We start from the raw sequence: 21514 nt of genomic DNA, 5'->3' as shown, positions 1-21514 counted from the left end.
TTCATCCCTCCTTTTCTGCCTGCTACAGCATGAAAGTGGAGCCGGGCTGCAGGTCCCTCAGCAGACCCCCAAGGACCCCGGGAGTCCCTCCCTTGCACTGGCTGGTGACAACGGCCCAAGGGTCCCTACCCAGCCACCGGGTCAAACTCCTCCCTGGTGTAAGCTCCCGGGTCTCCTTGGGCAGCCCTGCTCCCCTCCCTGGCCCGGTGATTATCCAGTAAGCTGCTCACGTTGGCTCCCTTTTTATAAAAGCATCCCTAGATTTCAGGCTGGGGTTTATTTATTGAGTTTCTCTGAAGTTTTCCTTTCTCCTTCTCTTCTGCCAAGGCCTGGAGATAGTACGAGCCCTGGAAGTAAATAGAAAATGCCAAGCTTAGGTTTTTTAGTTCACTGTAAACTACGCGCTTATCTGCTTCCAGAACACATAAGCCATGGGATGTCATCTTGGGTCAGCACAGAGGGATAAGGACTAGAAGGGTGGTTTTGGCTGTAGATATGAATAAATCAGGATCACGTAGGGGAAGTATATTTTTGTATTCAAGCAGCCTTTTTTAATCTCAGTGCCCTCTTCTTTTTTCCTCAAAGGATCCATATTCTTCTGGCAACAAAGATCTTTTTGTATCTCCGGGTTTTCACATTCTGCCCAGCAGCCTATCATAAGAAAGCACAAATCTACTAAATAGTAAAATGAGGGATTATTTCCACTCATCTGTTGACAGACATTTCTCCAAATTGGATCAAATGATTAAAGGTATTAGAATGACGTCTTGCAGATCCAGATCAAATCATTTGAAACCTTGAGACTGTTTCTCCTTTGCTTGGAAGGAACCACCAGAAATAGTTGTAGGTGCTAATTGCCCATTATTCTCACTAATGTGAAATTGTTAATTTGGACCTTTGAATATTTTACTTGCTTGAACCCTAACTGGGGGAGCTCAAGATGGAAGGACTGTGCAGTGGCTCACTTCCCGCCGTGCCATTCGGGGTGTCTTCCAACGCCTGAATGGTTCTTCCTCGAGTTGCTTACGCCAAGAAGAGGGGTCCAGGCTGTGAAATCTTCCGATATCTCACATTACGAAGATGGCACTGCTGAAAGTCAAATTCAGCCAGAAGAAACGGGTAAAACTAGCGCAGGGACTATGGCTCATGAACTGGTTTTCAGTGTTTGCTGGAATCCTTGTTTTTAGCATGGGGTTGTTCCTCAAAATTGAACTCCGGAAGCGAAGCGAAGTGATGGACAATTCTGAAAGCCACTTTGTGCCCAATTCTTTGATATTGATGGGTATATTATCCTGCGCCTTCAATGGTTTTGCTGGCAAAATTTGTTACGATTCTCTGGATCCTGTTAAATTTGCCAAGTGGAAGCCTTTGCTGAAACCTTACCTGGCACTATGTTTCTTGTTTAACATACTCATTTTTTTCGTTGCTCTGATTTGCTTTCTCATGCGGGGCTCCCTGGAGAGCACGCTGGCCCAGGGGCTCAAGAACGGCATGAAGTTCTACCGGGACACAGACACCCCCGGAAGATGCTTCATGAAGAAGACCATTGACATGCTCCAAATTGAGTTCAAATGCTGTGGGAACAACGGCTTCAAAGATTGGTTCGAAGTACAGTGGATCAGCAACAGATATCTGGACTTCAGCTCCAAAGAAGTGAAAGAGTAAGTGACTTGGTGGGGTTTGTATCACATAGTATCATTATTTGATCAGGATCATACTAAAGAAATGTACATCAAAACAGGCACTGACTGGAGGGGGTTTTGTACAAAAAGGGTATTTTCTCTGCTCTTGCTTAATAAGCATCCCAAACGTTCAGCTAGATTGCTTTCTCCCCTGACAGATGCCTCTAACATTATCCAGAACATAAAACATAAAGCACCAAAACAGAATTCTCACTCTTAGGCAGTGAGATGTAAACAGACTTAAAATAATATTTTTTACTGTCTTTTATCTCCTTACAAACCCATTATAACCCCACACATACCTACTCCCAAAATCAATAGGAATGTATAAGAACTTCACTATTCCTAAAGCAGATTTCGATGTGACTTATTAAGTTCCTAAAAAAAGACTTCCCTGGATATATACTGCTGACACCACTTTTAAAACTCCACTTTAGATATTGGCAATTCATCAATCCCATGGAAACAAATAGAAACAGTAACGCTTTACCAATAACTGATGTGTTTTAAATCCTTAAGATTTAGAATTTTATTTTTATATTCACTCAGTGAATTGCTTCACCACTGTGACAATATTGAGCCGTCAACACCAGTTGACGTTCCTAGCTTTACACAGTGTCCCTCGCAGCCAAATGCATTTTATGTTCTCTCCTGTATAAAAACATGTTCAATATATATACTTGTGCCTAATTTTTTTTAACCTCACGTGAAAACAGCACTAGGTTCCTCTGTACAAACCACAACAGATTGTTGACCAGAAACCCCTTAATAGCTCTGATGTCAGTGCCCAAAGAGGCAGTAATCTCAAAATCAGGTTAGGCGCAGTAAGCGCAAGTAAAAAATGAACATGAGAACAAATGAACTTCTGAAATTAAAAAATGAGCATTGAGCATAAATACCCATGACCTTTTAAAAAATTAAGCATCGGGGGAAGAGATCATTATTCAGAGTTCTTTGGGAACATCATTCGTTAACGTTCATACTCTGGTTGCACAAAGGGTCTTGTAAACTGGAAGCAATCTGCCTTTTAAATATACTGCCTCTGTTAAAAACGTCTGAAGTAATTTTGAAAAAAGCTCCGTGTATCTCTCGGGATCCCTGCCTGACTGTGGAAATGGTATTTCACTTGTGTGTCTCTCTGCATATTGTTTTGACTTGTTGGGTGGTCTGGTTGTTTTTGCAATTCTGAACCAGGACCTTATAGTGAAAACTGTTACAGGCTTAACCTATTGCACTGCGGGGTTATAACAAATACATTCGCTATTTAATAAGGGAGTATTTGCATTGCGAAGGTATGCCCATGGGTTTAAATAACTACTTGAAAACATAATAAGTTCACCTTGACAGCATTATATGGAGATTTGAGAGCTGTAACTTAATCCAGCAGCAGTGGAAGGGCAAAGCACGGAGGGAAAACAAGGTTATATTGTCCTTAATAAATGATGTCTTGTTTGGGACTGAGACTCAGGGCAATTTCTTTGTACTACTGAGGCAGGAAATAGGGCATTAAAAATCCACAAATGGATGTTAATGAGTGAATTCAAGGTTTGAACTACGTGGTGGTGCACAATCTCTGCTCACATTCCTGGTGGGATATTCTGGCCCCTTTGAAGTCAGTAGCAAAGTTCTCCTTCGTTCCAGGGAAGGTGGGAGTCCGTCCCCCACAATGTGATTCTTATATGATTCGTAGAGCGAAGGCCTGATCCAATCTCTCTGAAACTGGTGGAGCATTTACACCTCAATGGGAATTAGACCCAACTCAGAGCACTCTTTACATCTAGAGATAAAACCTCAACTGCATTCGGCATTTAGATATATTTAGGTCATGACTGCAAAGTGGAATTTTGCTTCACCAGGCTATTGCAATCACCTTTCTCTCTATGACACAACTTTAAAATGTCCTTATAGAAAGCTGCAAGCGACTCTCAGATTTTTTTCACCTTTCTAGGTCACTGGGGCTCTTCATTCTGTCATTTTCTAAGCAAAATAGCATTTGTTAGAGTTGCAGTCCTCTTATGATAGTCTTTTTCTGCAGTGCCAGTGGAACTATTTGCCTTCTAAGTATCTCTCATCTAAATATCTCGTAAGGCACCAGACTCTCCATAAACCGAGCTGTTTATGGAGAGCAACCACACTCTTAAATGAACAATAGTTGGGGAGCTCCTGCAAAGACTTCAGAAATTTTTCAACATCCTGTTGCTGAAGCACGTTTCATGTTTCAAATACTGGCTACCTTCCCAAGCCAAGAATAAATGCATAACCCCTTCCTGGAGCTATTATCATCAAAGAGAAGCTATTAGGTTTGCTGGATCAATGGTCTATCTGGATATGGTGGGTCCTGAGGCTGTTGTGGGTCCTTTTCCAAGCTCAGGTCACCCTCCAGCATCTCCCTTCCACCCTAACTATGCCGTGATCACTCTTCTCTGACTGCCCCTCCCGAAATTTCTCTCTGCCATCTACTTTTCTTAAAAATTAATTTCTTTGAAGAAGTGACCCGAGGGGGCGCGTTTCCGTCATAAAGAGTTAATTATAGTCTCAGTGTAGCCTTGACATAGAAAAGGATTTCAGAGAGGAAAAGCACCTGGGACAAACACCGCTATATAAGCAGGGTATGCGGAGAAACGGCATGGCCAGGAGGCATGGTGGAAAATCCGCACTACCTTTGCTTTCCTTTCTTGTGCAAGCAGACTCCGGTATATCTTTATATGTGTGTGTGTGTGTGTGTGTGTGTGTATTCATGCTTCCTTCTGCCCTTGCCCATAGTCGGATCAAAAGCAATGTGGACGGAAGGTACTTGGTGGACGGCGTCCCTTTCAGCTGCTGCAACCCCAGCTCCCCGAGACCCTGCATCCAGTACCAGGTCACCAACAACTCGGCTCACTACAGCTATGACTACCAAACGGAGGAGCTCAACCTCTGGCGCCGTGGCTGCCGAGAAGCCCTCCTGTACTACTACAGCAGCATGATGAGCTCCATGGGCGCCGTCGTCCTCCTTGTCTGGCTTTTTGAGGTAACCCTCTCCCCTCAGACCCGCTTTGCTGAAGCGCCAGCTCCGGAGGGGCAGAGCGTTTTTCAGCGTGGACCTTTGAGTTAAAGATCAGATCTATTTAAAATAAATTGTCCACCGCCTTCTTTGGCTTGAGAAAACACCTAATAGTGAACATCTGTATAAGGCCTGAAAGGTCCCGGGCTAGAACCCCGCCATCCAGTACCAGGTAACCTGCAACTCGGCTCACTACAGCTACGACTACCAAACGGAGGAGCTCAACCTCTGGCGCCGTGGCTGCCGAGAAGCCCTCCTGTACTACTACAGCAGCATGATGAGCTCCATGGGCGCCGTCGTCCTCCTTGTCTGGCTTTTTGAGGTAACCCTCTCCCCTCAGACCCGCTTTGCTGAAGCGCCAGCTCCGGAGGGGCAGAGCGTTTTTCAGCGTGGACCTTTGAGTTAAAGATCAGATCTATTTAAAATAAATTGTCCACTGCCGTTCTTTGGCTGAGAAAACACCTAATAGTGAACATCTGTATAAGGCCTGAAAGGTCCCGGGCTAGAGACTCTGCTGGGAAGCATGGGGTGGGTGCTAGATTACAGGCCCCCCCTTCAGAGCAAGGGGCCAGAGCCTTGAGTATCCCACAGCAAGAGGGAAAAAGGGACTGATTTTCTGCCAAATGCAGGGTGCTGAGGCAGGGAAGAGCGTGCGAGAGCTCAGCTGTCCAGATGCATTAATTTACATGTGTCACCATTAGTGGGGAATTAAAAGTACACAAAGCAGCACATCAGAAAGAGATGGCAGTAATTTGTGGGACAGAAAGTGCAATTAAGGGGTTTACGTGCTGATGAAAATAAGACCTGAAAGAGCCATGCACAGTGTCCAGTTCCAGGGCAGCATTTGGTTTAAGGTCCTTCATCAGCTCCATCAATGGTTTTGGTCACAAGAAGTGGTTTAGGTGAAGCAGATGGATTAATTTTATTTTATTCTGCTTCCCAAAACCACCATGCGTATGCAAACAGGTGCAGATACTGTCCAGTGCAGGTGTTTGTGGGCACCATAACCTGAAGTGCAGCTTTGCTGCTAAAATACTGTTCATTCGATGCGAGGAAAACACGTCCTTCTGCCTCTGGGAGATAGCCACTTTTCTAGCCAGGGTGTTTAATCAATACTAATACGCAGGCAGCTTGGGCTGGCAGTGGCACGAGGGCTGGCGCGTGAGGCGTGGGATGCAGAGGTAGGGCAGGACGGGATGGCAAACGGGGAGGGTGCAGCTCACTGTGTGACACAGTGAGGCGTGGGATGCAGAGGTAGGGCAGGGATGGCAAATGGGGAGGGTGCAGCTCACTGTGTGACACGGAGTGCAGCAGACCCTTTCCAACCCTTGAAATGCTGCTGCAGATGTCATTGACTATTTTAAATTATTCAGGCAGCTTTTTTAAAATTTAGATAAATGCAAATTAAAAAAAGATGCATTATATTTTGATACAAGCACGGGGCAACACCCTTCCAGGAAGGAAGATGCTTTTTAGAAAATAAACTACAAGCACGGGGCAACACCCTTCCAGGAATGAAGATGCTTTTTAGAAAATACCTACACAAATAATCTGTGAACTGAAAAAAATATAATGAGGTTGCTAAATAACTACTCTGCATGGCTGAGAAAGGTACTACCTCCTTGTAGCACTGTTATTCTGGTAAGAAAAGAAAGAGAAGCTCATGTTTCAGCCCAAATTCAAATGAAGAGTTTTTGAAGAGAGGGGAATGTCAGCTGTATATGAAAATCAGAAGGAAATTAAAAAACTCAGGGGAAAAATGCACAGAAATACTAATGCCAGCTGTGAAAAATCATGACTAGGAACCTGTAACATACCTCTGATGACTTGTAGGACATTAATGACAGTGGTACGTTAACATTAATAGCAGCGATAAAAATACAGTATTTTATTTCTAACTCTTCAAAGTACACCCGAGTAGTATTTTCAATCTGTGATGTAATGAAAAATACGATCTTCTCTTTTCTTCTTTGTCTTTTTCAAAATAAAAGGTGAGATTTTTCTCAGGTAATCAGAGGACTCTCAGGGCAAAGCTTCAAAGAAATATCACAATCTTGTGTTACATTAATTGGCCCTCCTGAATATTTATGACTTGCCTGATATTCTACCATAAAGGGTCCAGATTTGGGTCTCAAACTCCCTCCACTTTTAAGGCAAACTTTGAAGGGAGGAAGCAAAGCAGGAAGCAGACATTAATTTAGTCTCCCTTGAAATATAACCACTTTCTTTAAATTGCAGTCAGAGTAGGAAGCAATTTTATACTGAGTAGGAGCGCAGCAGAGGTCCCGACTCCCGGCCAAGGTAATATTTCGGACTGACCAGGGTGTGACCCAGCGGGGAGTTAGCGTGCTGGCTCTGCGCTTGTCATTTTCCCTTGGACCGGCTTGCTGAGAAGTTACAGAAAAGCTCAAAAGCAAAGGAGCACCCTGGTTTGCTTTGCACCTGGAGCCGCTGTAAACTCAGGCCAGCAGCACGGCCACAGCACCTCCCCAGCGAAGCCCTTCTGGGGGCCGGTGCAGGACTCTTCCAGCTGGGTTGGTGGTATTGACCTGTGGGAAGTGGGACAGAACACGGAGGGAAACACTAATCGCAGCTGTTACTTTGAGCTGTAGAAAAACGTAATGTGCCAAATGGGTGTAGGGACCTCAGGGAAGACCATTTAGGTTTAACGTTTCTATATTAGGTGCAAGGAAGAATGAACCTATTTTGAAGTATTAAAAGTTCTATTTGAAAAAAATGCAGCGTGTCATATTTTCTGGAAATATATTATTATCCACATGCTGCTTTTACTAGCAAAAGCTGTAGGATTCCTAGGAGTGACAACCAGTCATGAGGGTGACAAAAAAAGATCACACCCTGCTCTAGCTAAGCCGCCTCAGGCTAAACCCTGGCAAACAGATGGGCTTCACTGCAGAAGGTCAGGCAGAGCAAGCCTGGCTGTCTTCTTGACCTGCGTCAGCCAGCGAAGAGGAAATGGGGGGTTCAAGGGTGCCCTGAATAGAGCATTTCAAAAGGAAGGGAGGGCAGCAGCCGGTTCCTGAGATGCTCCAGGTCCTTCACCTGTATAAACACATGGCTCTCGATAGGTCACAGCTACTGCAATGGCTGAGACCCTGAAATTCGTCTCACATGTGGTTCACAGAGGGAGCCCAGCGCTGAGCTCCAGGAGGTGGGAACCCAGGAGAGTGATGAGACACGAGCGGGAGGTGCACTGCACATCGCGTGCTGGAGAGTAAACTCTCCAATGCATTCAACACTAGGTGTGAACTCCCAATAACCTCCAAAACCAGCCCACGGGCAGTAGGGGAACAGGGACCCTCCAGAAGGACACAGTTTGCTCTGCCAGCGCAGATCGAGGGGCTGAGCATGCCATCGTACAGGGGGATGTACCAGCCCAGCTTAGCCATACCCAGTCCTGGAGAAACACTGCAGCCTCGTTCTTCCTGCCACTTTAAAGTCGCTGTAGAATGACAAGAGTTTTCATGACAGTTTGTCCATTGGGCAGGGGAAATCATCACTCAGCAAGACTGGGCTAGCTTTGGGACCCTGATGCCCAGGCCTTCTCTGCTGGATTGTGATTAAGCACAGGTCTACAACTCAGAGCCACAGACTGGTTGAGGTTGGAAGGGACTCTGGAGGTCGCCTAGTCCAACCCCTCCTGCTCAAGCAGGGTCACATGGAGCTGGTTGCACAGGACCATGTCCAGATAGCTTTTGAATATCTCCAAGGAGGGAGACTCCACCACTTCTCTGGGCAACATGTGCCAGCGCTCAGTCACCCCCACAGTGAAAAAGTGTTTCCTGATGTTCAAACAGAAGCTCCTATGTTTGTGCCCATGGCCTCTTCTCCTGTCACTGGGCACCACTGAAAAGAGCCTGGCTCCACCTTCTTTGCACTCTCCCTTCAGGTATTTGTACACATTGATGAGACCGCCCCTGAGCCTTCTCTTCTCCAGGCTGAGCAGTCCCACTTCTCTCAGCCTTTCATCATAGGAAAGGTGCTCCGGTCCCTTCATCATCTCAGTGGCCCTTCATTGGACTCTCTCCAATATGTCCATGTCTCTCTTGTACTGGGGAGCCCAGAACTGGACAGAGCACTCCAACTGTGGCCTCACCAGTGCTGAGTAGAGGGAAGGGATCACCTCCCTTGACTTGCTGGCAATACTTTGTCTAATGCAGCCCAGGATACCATTAGCCCTCTCTGCTGCAAGGGCACATTGCTGGCTCGTGTTCAACATTGTGTCCACGAGGACCCCCAGGCCCCTTACCGCTGAGCTGCTTTCAGCTGGTCACCCCCCAGCATATACTGGTGCATGGGGTTGTTCCTTCCCTGGTGCAGGACTTTGCACTTCTCCTTGTTGAACTTTATGAGGCTCCTGTCAGTTCATTTCTCCAGCCTGTCTAGGTCCCTCAAAGTATTTCTACAAAGCTGAAGCGTGCTGAGGCATTAACATACATTTTTGAGGCAGCAGACACATCCAGCTGCCTTCCATAACTTTGCTGATAATATGATCTATGCATTGCATGCAGCTCTAAGTGTCCTGGCCAGAACTTGCAAATGGAGAGATGGGGCTATTGAAAAGCTGCCTGCATCAAAGTTTCTGGATAAATAAATTACAACACAAATTACTTCAGCAAAACTGATAGTCCAAGGCTCTATGCTATCATATAGGAGATGATAGACTAATTTGCCAGACAGTTGTCTTCAACTTCCTGGACTCTCTTCTCATCCGGCAGAGAAGGCAGGCTCAGGTCAGAGGAGGTGAGGAGAGCCTGAACATTTTGCACTGCGTTTAGAAAATCTCAACCCCAGGGACCCAAAATCTTTCTGAACAAGATTTTTAAGAAAATGAAGTCTTAAACTGAGAGAAAATGTTACAGAATCTCATCTGAGGGCAGGTCAGCTGCTCCCTTCTGCACAAGCACCTTCCTTTTTTAAAGCACGACCATATTTAGTGACTTAGAGCCGTCCAGTAAGCATGTAAGTACAGCTAATTTTGCTGTCAAATAGTGGCACTTAGTAAGTCAGTCACAAAAAGAAGCTCTTGCTGATGTACAGCAAGGTAACACAAGTAGAGAGCAACATGGAGGCCATCTTTTGCGTCCAGTCCTATTAATCTTTACTTGCAACAGCCATTAATAGGAAAGATATTAGTCCCATGACTGAGAGTAGCAAAACTGGGGCTCAGATGGAAAGGAAGATGTCAAAGGCTTTAAATCCCAAGCCTAGCGTGATGTGATTTGTCACTTCTTGTGACCTTTATGGAATAGCCTTTTAACCGATTTAAGTCATCATAGTATTGGGTAGATCCACAACAAAATGAGACTATTTCCAGATTCAGGGCCATTAGAACCTTCTCTGAGGACCAAGGTGTTGCAAGTCATGTGTTCCTATGTTGAACAGGGTGAAAATTTGCCTTTGGATATGGAAGTGTTTGATGAAGCTTGTTTGTTTGAACAATGTTTTTCCCTTTCTGGTCTTGAGTGAAGGCAGAGAAACATCAACATCTGAACATTTCAAGGGTAACCAATGGTTGCCCTTTAGTCTTCCAGGAGTTTGGAGACACTGATCCTACACAAGCAGGATGACCAGGGTAGATAGGCTAATGAATAGTCCACAGAAGCACATGCTTGAGCAGTCCCGTGAGTCCAAAAGCCAGATGTGAATTTTGCAATTGGCCACACTATGTGGCTGAATCCCAACTTCAAATCTGCCCAGCTACCCAGTGCTGTAATGCTGCATGACAGTTCGCAAGCTTCCTCCATCTCTAGTTCAAAAGCCCCAACAGAGAGCAGCACGTTGCAGGTCCGGGGCAGCTCTCCGTGGGCCTCAGCTGTGCCACCAGGTAAGCAACACACAGGGATGCCGACCTCTTTAACCACGAGGGTTTAGGAAGACCAGAGGTAATCACATCCTTGGGAATTTGGACAGGATAACAGAGGCATCATACTTCCCTTACAGAACAGATCCTATGAGGTCGTTAACAACAATAAGTGGTCTCAATCTTAGCTTTACCTAGCACACGAAAGACTGAACTAGTCTTTTGCTTCCCTATCCTGACCACCTGCTCTACCACCTCATCAAGCTGGCTCTTCTGGGCGCTGCCTTTTCTTTCTTTCTCTACTCACAGATCAATCACTTTTCTTCATAAGCACCACAACGGTGGAAGTCAGATTGTTCTGAATGGTGTCAGAAGGCAGGAGACTGGCTAAAAACATTCTCTCTGGAGGCAGGTTTGGGGTGTTGCCGGTGTCAGGGGTGTTACACCAGCATAGTACAGTAGAAAGAGTCTCAGTCAGGGCTGCTGGGACTTGTAAATATTTTATCAGAAATAGAAATTTGTTTTAGATGTGAGATGATGAACCAGTGAGAGATACAGATCACCTCCTGCCTTGGTTTCCTTATTTGCACCCACCTATATAAAAACAAAACCAGAATTTGAAGCAGACAAGCTGACGGCTCAAATCCTAATGCTGCTCTGTTCTGCACAGGTGCTGATTCATGAATATCTCCTTGATCAGATTAGTATACTTGCCAAACATATTAAGGTCAATGTGAAGTAAAAATATTTAGAGTTAAATATTAGCAGATATTTTGCTAATATAGCGCACGTTGTTGCACATATAAACAGCTTTATGTACATCTACTGCACAGGAGCAGAGGTTTCATTAAAATCTCTCAGGAGGCGCCTACCCCATGACGGGGTACGTGGAAAGCCCCCTTATGCACATGGCCGCACAAAGCCGCTGCTTTGCAGCAGCCGGCACGTACTTCCTTCCTAAGTTGATGCATCCACTCATTGCTTATCAGCTGTCACGCTTCCTGTGGCGCTCCCCGATTTCAGACCTCCACCCTCTCCTTTCCTACTTGTGAAGGGACATTTTCCTCCTGCCAGCTCCCCCCCAGCCCTGCCGGCCATCCAAGGGGGAAGGCTGCTCAGGATCTCCTCTCGTTTGGAGGATTCCCTCAGCCCTTAACCTGTATCTTTTTGGTGCTTTCGGCAGCTTGGGCTGCTGACAGCAGAGAATGGTGAAGACATGGACAAGGGTATAAAGGTTTGCCTGACACTCTCTGTCTTTTCCATTGCATGGCACAGATGTCCGTGACGGCTGGTTTGCGTCTTCTGCACACGTCTCTGGAAAGCATCGCAAATCCTGAAGACCCTGAATGTGAAAGCGAAGGCTGGATCCTGGAGAACAGCCTGAAGGACACTCTTAAGTCCGTGCTGGAGAGTTTGAAAAAGATTGGTAAGTTCAATCAGGTGGAAGCAGACGCCGAAGGGGCCGAAGGAGGGGAAGGTACGAAGACTCCAGCCATCACAACGGTCAGTTGAGCTTCTAATTGATGTGGACTTTTTATCAGAGAGGAATAAAAAAACTGAGATTTGTGAATATCTACGTTTTAAAAGCTATGTATCAACCATCAGAATACACATTTCTACGCATGTTTTTTTTTGTATATGGGAGTATACAACATAGTGCACCTTGGGATAATACATTTATCTACAATGTGAGTACACCATATTCATAACTGCCGGGGGAAATTACCCCACTAGGACTTGCAATATTCACATGTTCCCTTATCAGGGACAGTTAGTTTAAAAAAAAAAAAAAATTGCTGGCATCACACGGTGATCCATTCCATCTTATTTTGCAATTAAATGTGGAATTTGACAAGTTAATGTTCTTTGCTCAAGTTGTTTTATCAGCATACTTTACGTACTTCAACTTTTAAAGACAAACATTGGTTTTCTGGGGAGTAACATGCTAGAAGTCAAAGGAGGAAGGATTTCCAGAATTCTATATAACTTAGTCTACAGGTATTTTGACAAACCTCTCATATAATGTGATTTTTGTTAATGTGCTAAGCAATGGTATTTTCTGCTGTATTCTTAAGGCATACATAGAACAAAATGCAAACTTATGCTGAGAATTTATGTACTAAGTAAAAATTGTAATTTAATGAAACAGCACAAGTATCATGAAAACAACATTAAGGTAAGATTTATGGGTTTTGTTTCTCAGGGTTTTTTCAGCCTGAATGAGTGTGTTGTAGACTTACGCTTCACCTTGTATTTAAACAAGCAGAAGCTTAGATTCGTCTTGTAGTGGGTGGAATCTATGCTATGAGCATGTGCCAGTTATGGCTGTTCTGGACACTTTAAAAAGTATGTAATCTCATAGCTTGCTCCAGAATATTCAAGCCCAACTATTTTTAAGAAGCCCAACTATTCTTAAGACAAGGGGAAGAAAAAAAAAAAAAAAAAGGCTACTTAGAACTAACACTTTAAATGTTTTCCAGGGTCCTAGCAAACGGATACCATTCATCCACAAATACATCAAGCCTCAAACTTTGAGGCCAGGGAAAAGTAAGTTTAAAACAGTCCCCAGTGTGCAAATTTTGCAAGTTTTATTTTTCTTTATCAGTGATAGGGTACCCTTCATTATATCTTTTAAGTCAAAGTGAAGGCACATTTTGCATATGCTGCATCTCTCCAAACATATTTTCATAGCTGGAGGACCCTGTTCTCATATACAAAGTTGGAATAAGAAATGGAAAGCGTTTGCTGCAGTGCGTGGCCTCTAGTAAGGGAACAGAGCCTCACCTTGAGTTTATCCGCAGCTGCCAGATAAATTCAGCTAAAGGGAAAGAAACCCGAGAGTGCAAATCCTAACCCCCTGCACAAACAGTTGCAGACATCTCGGTCCCTCAGCTACGAGCCAGGTGCCACACTTATTTTTTACCCCAGCTGTGCAAAACCTCTACTTCTCTGCAGTGTACCTGGGAGAGTTTTCTCAGCAGGTCCCTTCCACCTGGGCTGGTGGCCGGTCTTCAAAGGAAGCCATGTTTGCAGCTGCCTAATCATTGCACAGCCCATTAGTTTTCATTCTTAATCACTTGTGCACTTGCCCCAGCAGCACTCAGCTCCTCCGGCTTTTGTTCAAACTCCTTCTAGGATGGACAGACCAGTTCACAGCGGGACAGGTAGGGATCTGTCTGTACATCAAGCCCTAGTCTATATCTCGGTGGCCAGGCTGTTTCAGGCCATCTGCACGCAAGGTTTGATTTTGACAGGTATTATTTGTGGCATCCTTTCACTTTTTCAAAGCTGGTCAAAGCTTTTAACTTTAGTTACAATAATGAATTTAGTTACAGTAATGAATTAAAAAGTCAACTCTGTTCTTTTGTGCATAAGACTGACTAGAAAAAGGGCAACTAATGTAAAAGCCAACTTGCTATTCACCACAGCCTATCGTCTATTGCTTTGCTGAGGGATGCTCTGCATGGCAGAACTGTACAAACCAGACCAACTCCTTCCTTCTCAGTAAGACATCGCTACGATCGGCTGCTCCTCTCAGCTGGTCCGTTAGAGAAGAACAGGATTGTGGATGGCGCATGATGTGGCCACATATATCAGAGAAGAGCTTTTGGGAGGAGTCACATATGGATAGGAGCTGCATTACAAGGATTAGTTACAGTTTTTCCTTGTGGAGGCTTCAGTGTGCTGTGATCTATGCTGGTTACTTGACTAGACATCTGATTTTTCATAGAGATCTAGATTTATCGCTGCCCTAGAAATCTGGCTCAGGCCATTGCTTTAGACAGGACTCTCCAATTATTTGTCGTCTCTATTTTTTTGTCAGTCTATTGCTAGAGCAACATAACAAATTGTCAAATGATTCTTTCAATGCCACATTGGAGAAGCCAGTTCCCAGAGCAAGGGTGTCTCAGTGTTAGACAGGTAGAGAGACCATCTGAGACAGGTTTATGAAGAATAGTACTGGAATCGGGGTTTCGTACAAATAAGAACAAATAGTGTATATGCTAATGCTGTCTAAAATAAAGCCTCCTGGTTAATGAAGATCTTTGTAACATCTTATGATTACTACAAGACTGTAATATGACTGCTTTGTAAAATATTACATGTAATATATAATTCGTCCAATCTTAAATATACTTTCTTGTGACATCGCGAATGCTGTGCTAGATAAAGATCTCTCTGCTGCCTGCAAATGTAAATCTAGGTATTAAAAATTATATTGCAAGTAAAGACCTCTTTAAAGAAAATGTTTAAATATATACAATTTAATACAGATTTCTTTAATTTGCATTACTGCTGACTTTTTGCTTCTGAATTCATTTTTTGGACCCATTTTATACATTCCTATAGGTAGGAAGCTTTTCCCCCCTCTATATAATGCTCTGAGAGAAAGCAAACCTTCCTCTTCTCATGTGCCCAGCTAAGCTCAGGATGTGCAAACAGACCCCTAAATCACTTTCCTTTTATCTAGAATCAGAATTTGCTGGACCATTTTAGTAGTATCCTCTTGTAGTACATAGGAATTACAACATCTTCACGGGCCTTAGCTTCGAGAAGTGCTCAACAAGTGAAGCCACCAGCATCCTCAGGATCTTTGGGGATCAGCTAAACTGTGTGTATAACCTCTTTTTTCCCCCCATTTAAATCTAACTTGCAACAGACATTCAAAATAAAGTATTGTTGTTATTTTAAATTTAAGTGGTAAAGCTCACGTAGTCAAAGTGCCTGCAGCAATCCAACAACTCCCAGAGCCGTGCCCTGATTTTCAAACTAATAAACTTCAGAAGGATGTGAGCTTAATTCATACAAACCAGGCCACTTCTTTTTAGGTACCTCCATATGGATTACTGGCTTAAATCCAAGTACCCAGATCTGAGAGCCAGCCCAAGGCTTTGAAGTGCCAACTTTTAAGAAATATCATTTATTTTTTAAAAGAAATGACAAAAAGTGCACTATTTTACTGGTGACATTTATTTGAAGGGACACAGAATGTTCACTAAAGTGCTTTAAAGGAGGAAATATAAACAGCTCCCTTAAAGCTATTAATTCCTAAGTAGCCTTAATACAATTGATAAGATTAGCCTCCATGCATTACATGAGCTTGGACATTTTCTAATACCAGCCAAATGCATGTGTGCAGCTTAGCAAAGAGCATGGGAATGCTATAATCGGGCTTGAAGGCACCACGCACTTCCTAACTCATGGTCAGGGAAGGTTTTCAAGGCTGATGATATAAAGAAAAAGGGATCCACAGCAAAACACTTGCTTATTTCCACCTGACCTGTTTGTTTTGTAAAAAACCCGAACACTGTTCTTACCATAATCAACATAAAATGGGGATGGATCACAATTGCTTATTAAAAAAAAAAAATAAAGAGCATTATTAGAGATTAGTTAATTAAGAGATAAGGCCAGAAAAATAGAATGATGCCATGTGATAACAGCCCCCTGCAGGGAGATGAAGGCTTAGGTAAATTTATTTCTGGTAACAGGAATGCAGCTATCTCAATGAAATCTGAAGTAATGCATACGTGAAACCTTTTCTTTTTTTTTCTTTTTAAATTCTATCAGACATATAGTGTTCAGTGACTGAAACACTGAAGTAGCAAAACACCTCTCTCAAAGCACCTGCGTTTGCTGATCTCATGTCATTTTACAGGTATTACTGAATTTTGATCCAAAGCACATTTGTGAGGTGGGAAAGCTGAAGGAAACCCTGGCCTGGAACTCAGCTTTGTGGGCACCTCCCTCTGCAGCACCCTTCCCCGGGAAAGGCACCCCTGTTTTGCAGCCTCCCCCTCAGGCGCGGTGCCGGAGGAAGGGCTGAGCAGGGCTTCCACCTCCCATCCCACCGGCCCCTTCTAAAGCAACACACACAGAACAAGTCTTGCCCGATTAACCTGTTTCTACTAAAAAAGAAGGATAGTTCATAAACATGAGTCAACTATTGAGATGCACATGAGTCAGCTGTTAAGTTCATTATGAGGTGCGTTTCCATCGTCTGTTCTCAAAGCCAATTTTTCCAGAGCAAAGGGTGGCGCGGGAATCAGACGTGCCAGGCAAACTCAGCAAAACAAGGACCAAAGGGCAGGCCTGCAGCCTATCGTCTGAAGAAGTCACACCGCTTCACGAGGCAACCAAGCCTCCACGCATTTTACATCACGCTCCCAGGCAAAACAGGGTCAAGCATCGCAAATCAGAAATGGGGAGACTTGGGGAGAGACCAAAACATCGCTCCCAGCAGCGAAGCAGAAAGCAGTAAGTCTGAGGCAGACGATTCCAGACTGACAAAAGGAGGAGACCAAAACATCGCTCCCAGCAGCGAAGCAGAAAGCAGTAAGTCTGAGGCAGACGATTCCCCAGACTGACAGTCTTGTTAAGAGGGTGAAAACGAAGTTTAATTCTTGAAAAAAGACCCAAATGCAAAGTTTTCTTTTTAAGAGTTGCTTTTTTTCCTTCCCAACCGCCCAAGCAACCTGTTCAGAGGGTAGCACAGCTCTGCCTTAGACACACGCTTTTTCAAATGGGTGTGAGTTTTCCCATTTACACACGTTTTCTCTGACACAAATAAGACTAAGGTTAAAGATGAAAAAAACCACAGGTGGAAAATACAAACAAGGACAAGGTGAATTCACAAGTTCATATGAATGAATCTTTCATTAATTATATAAATTAATCAAGAGCAGAAGTAACATTGGTTCTGTAATGTTGCTGTAGGCATATTTTAAGTAAATTATGACAGCATTTCTTGTTTTCATCCCAGAATTTTAAGTGTAATTATGTCCTAAAACTTACATTTATTCTCTACTTGTCCAAGTTTTTTTTAAATTTTAGAGTACTTCAGATTATTCTTGAGATTAGGTAATGTTAAAAATGGATTAAATTCATTTCAGGAAGCATTTTATTCAGGAAGAGACTCACAATGGTATATCTAGATTTCAAATAAATACTACCACAGCATGTCCCCAACTCCAGTGGGACAAAAATGACTTTCTGTCCCCTCCCTCTTTGCAAGCTGGCGCTCAACCAGGCGTGCTGCTCATGCAGGTACGCATTCTCAGCGCCACATACCCTCCTCAAATATTTCACAGCTAGGTCTCTGCCACTGGTGAAGACTTACAAGTGGGTCCTGAAGCTCTGAGAGCAGGAAGCAACCCCATCCTTCTCCCACTACAGTCACTACCACCACAGCCCTGGGAAACCACGTGCACCTCGCTAGGCGTGCCTGGAGCAGGGCTTCCCACCCTGAGCACGCGTTACGCTCCGGTGCAATGAAGCAACCGCGTTTGTTCTTGAGTTTGCTGCCTTAGACAGACGTGACACCCTTCAACACCTGCATAACTGTTATTCTACATCCGCCCAACCATTTGAAATGCTACCCACACTAAAGTGTTTTATTTAAGTATCTCGCATATGTTGATATTAACAGCAGTTACGCCCTAGCCTCCCAGCTAAACACTGTGTGCTTCTGCATGCTCCAAGTGCCACACATGTTGCTATCGCATAGCATTTATCTCTCCATTAAATAAAAAACCACTCAAAATTTCTTATTTTCAGCTCCATCCTGTTCAAGCTGATAGCAGAGATAGAGAGGAGCTTAAAGCCTACATTGAGTACACAGAAAACGAAAATGCAACACAGAGTACTTTTTTTTCCAGAGTTCACGCAATCTTCTGAGCTTTCAGCTACTACAGCATTTTATGAATTACCAAAGCTTGACATGGAAAGATTTAAGATACACAGATGAGATGCCTGACTAGTTCAACAGCATTAAATGGATGCCCAACAATTACTGCAGATTTTTTTTTTCTTCTTCCAGTGTACTTTGTGCCGAATTGCACATTCATTCCAAAAGACTCCGATACAATCATCGCAAGAAAATGCAGGCTCCTTGGAGCTGTCTTTATGGGGAGCAAACGTTACCCCTCTATGCAGGCGTCTCTGCTTAGAGGACACCGGTGAATTACATCAGTGAACAAATTGCTGAGCTCCTCACCTTCGTTATTTTTATATAACCTTTCCTCCGATTTATTAACACGCTTTAGCATCCTCCATGTTAAAAGTACTGCAAGTACAGAAATATGTTCCACACATTATTCCTCAAAAACGTGGTTGATTTCAAATCAACACCTTGGTTTTATAAGTGACTAAAACATCCTGCAGTGGTCTGCACAGGTGCCATCACTAACCTGAGCTCAGCTGTCCCACCCTGCCCAGGGCTGACTAGCCAGTCTGGCTTTCCTTCCAGGATCCTACGCAAAGAGCAAGCTGGAAAACTTACCACCTCCGAGTTCATGCTGTCTGGAAAGAGACTGTGAAAATATATATTCACAAACTGATGAAAAAGCAACATTTAATCGTTGCTGTCATGGAGACGAAGATCAGTACTTGCCATTCCTTAGCTCCTACACCTGGCGCACTGCAGAAACTCCTCATGCTCTCCCTCTTCTTTTTTCTCCAAGAGAAGAGTGTTCAACAAATCTCTCCATCAAGATATAAAGATACAAGATTTGGGCATCTAATGTTTGCATACTAGGAGAGGGCGAAAGGTGGCAGAAGCAGGAGGATACTGAGACAAAACACGACACCACAGTTACTGCTGAATCCCAATGGGTATAAAAAAAAACCTTTCCAAAAGCCAGTTTGCCATCGCCAACCAAGGGGTACGTAGGGAGGACACGGCAGCCACCGCTCCTGTCCTCTGTGGCACATGGTCCTGGCCAGACCGCTTGGACACACACGTCTCAAGAGCCTGTGGGTGAGAGTGTGCGGGTGGATACAGTGAACTTAGAAAGTTAAATAAGATAAAATCACCATGCCCTTCCGTAAGGTCTCAAGCTGAAGCAATAGGATATTTCAGTATGAGGCTTCAATCTATCACCATAAATACCTGGCCACTTCTTAGGGCCAGCTGGTGATAAGGTGTACTAAACAGCATCGAAACACTCCCTGCATGATCAGAGAGTTACAACACACATTCAGTGTGTCACATCCACAAGCCCCTGCTTTGTAAAGGTCGGAACTATTTTACTGTAGTTTATGTTCCTGTAACATGTTTAACAAAGTATGTATTGATCAGTAGAAGGTAAAAATAATAACATTGACAAAACTAGCTCAATACAGTTACACAAGAGTCACACCTCCATTAGCAATCGGACATTGAGCTGACTCTCCCAGACAGAACCAGGAATTGCTATTTTTCCTGACCATTATTAGCCTTGGAATAAAATAAAGATAATAAAACCCCTTCTCCCTCTTACTGGAAAAAGCTGCTTATCAGTCCAAAGAGCACAGTTCTGTGGGACTTTCAGTCAGGCCTTGGAGAGCTTTCCAGTGGATGAAGTCCCAGAGCCTGGTCGGGGGGCAAACACTGACTGGTCAAGAGCCTCAGTCAAGCCCGGGATCCCCAACCACCCATGTGACATGGAGTTCTTCACTGTCCCTTACACAATGGTTCAAACTTCCCCGACAGCAAACCTCCAAACTACATGGGCACTGCTGGCTGGCAGCAAGGAGAGGCAGGGAGGCTCCAGCCCCTTCTGGGCACACCTCCATGCTCTGGAGATGCCTGCGGCGTGTGCTCTCACTGCAGCCCCAGCAGCCAAGCAGGCAACTCTACTTAGTTATCCCAGGCTGATAGCAATGCCCTTCAATCAGTCACTGCTGGTTCCCCAAACCAAGAAATGACACTCCAACAAGCTGAAGCCACTTACTGGTAACTAGAAGTTATCAGCAACTAGAGATTAAGATGTGCTATCCACACACACACGTGACTTTAATCAGGCACTAAAATGACAGAGACTTTTTTGCCTCAGCAATACCTGTTTGCAACATTCTTACTGTGGGGCTCTTCCCACCTTTGCTTGAACATAGCCCAAAAGGAGAAGCCAACTCTACTCCTTCCCATTCTTCTAAACATTCAAATCCCATTAAAAAAAAAAAAAAGGGAATTCATGGTAAGGAGAGACATTTCCCTAAAGACAACTTGTCTGTAAGACTTCCCATCACTGGTAAGCAACCTTTCTGTGTGCTTGTCCCTATGCCTTTACACTGAGGATATATTGAAGCAGTACCATACAACTCGAACCAGTTATCCAGAGAAAGCGGACAGTTGGATGGTGACGCGTTAGCTATGTACACAGAGGTGTGGTTGGCAGGCTCCCTGGCTGCCGTCACTCCTTGAGCGCCTGGAAGCATTCCTGCAGAAGGCAAGCCTTGATAATAACTGCATCCAGTGTTGTTCCCATGAAGTCTCCAACCTTCTCCATGCAGGGTCAAGTAGGACTCTGGGACACTCACCATAAGGAGCTGAGGAACTGAACAGCTAATGGTAGAGAAGCGGATGCCTCCCTAAGAAAATTTTCCTTTAATGCCAGTTAAGATATGAAGAGCACCATCCCATTCCCACTAAGATGCAGGATTGGCCAGGTAACGGTCCTGGCTCACCAAAAGCAGAGCAGATTGCAATACGAAAATATGAAGGTCAAAAGACCCATAGAAGCCCCACAAAGATCAACCAAGTATCTCTTGCTATTATCAGAGATAGCCTCCCTGTCCTGGTCATACACAAAAATCATTCTACTGTCAGGTTAGTTTAAAGGCCTGTTCCTTTTTTGCTTCTTAGTAAATGAAAGTTGCTGTAAAACCACTTTCTCTGTACAGTAGACGTCTTACTTTAGAAAAACTTTCAATATGATTTCAGCCAACATCCTCATAACCTGTTTGGGGAGATGTAGACTAGACTGCAAGGTGGACAGAAACCTGTCTGAATTTTCAGGCTCAGAGGGCAGCAATGAACAGTTGGGATGCCAACCAGTTACAAGTGGCATTCCCCAGGGGCTTGTATTCAAGCCAAAACTGTTTAACACTGTCATATTTAACTCAATAATCTCAACAGTGGGATGGAAATACAGAGCCACTACTTCTCACCAAAGCCAATTCCTAGAAAGGAGCAGAGAAGGGGAGTCG

General features: G+C 44.1%; 1 protein-coding gene across 1 annotated transcript; it reads left to right on the top strand.

Annotated features, from left to right (window-relative positions):
* The first annotated feature begins 462 nt into the window (after nucleotides 1–462).
* Nucleotides 463–12743, top strand: PRPH2 (peripherin 2). The gene is made up of 3 exons (XM_009279613.2): nucleotides 463–1661; nucleotides 4446–4692; nucleotides 11822–12743. Exons 1-3 carry the CDS (start codon nucleotides 1081–1083, stop codon nucleotides 12056–12058), a joined length of 1065 nt encoding a protein of 354 aa, XP_009277888.1. The 5' UTR covers nucleotides 463–1080; the 3' UTR covers nucleotides 12059–12743.
* Nucleotides 12744–21514: the final 8771 nt, after the last annotated feature.

Source organism: Aptenodytes forsteri, unplaced genomic scaffold, assembly GCF_000699145.1.
Source record: "Aptenodytes forsteri isolate BGI_AS27 unplaced genomic scaffold, ASM69914v1 Scaffold195, whole genome shotgun sequence".
Classification (NCBI taxonomy): Eukaryota; Metazoa; Chordata; class Aves; order Sphenisciformes; family Spheniscidae; genus Aptenodytes; species Aptenodytes forsteri.
This window is presented reverse-complemented; position numbering and strand designations above follow the sequence as displayed.

Bases quoted from the DNA above. Each gene is read 5' to 3' on its own strand.
- PRPH2 (XM_009279613.2), top strand. From the start codon at position 1,081: ATGGCACTGCTGAAAGTCAAATTCAGCCAGAAGAAACGGGTAAAACTA. The intron at 1,662-4,445 runs GTAAGTGACTTG...CCTTGCCCATAG, and splicing joins AGCTCCAAAGAAGTGAAAGA to TCGGATCAAAAGCAATGTGG. The intron at 4,693-11,821 runs GTAACCCTCTCC...TGCATGGCACAG, and splicing joins TCCTTGTCTGGCTTTTTGAG to ATGTCCGTGACGGCTGGTTT.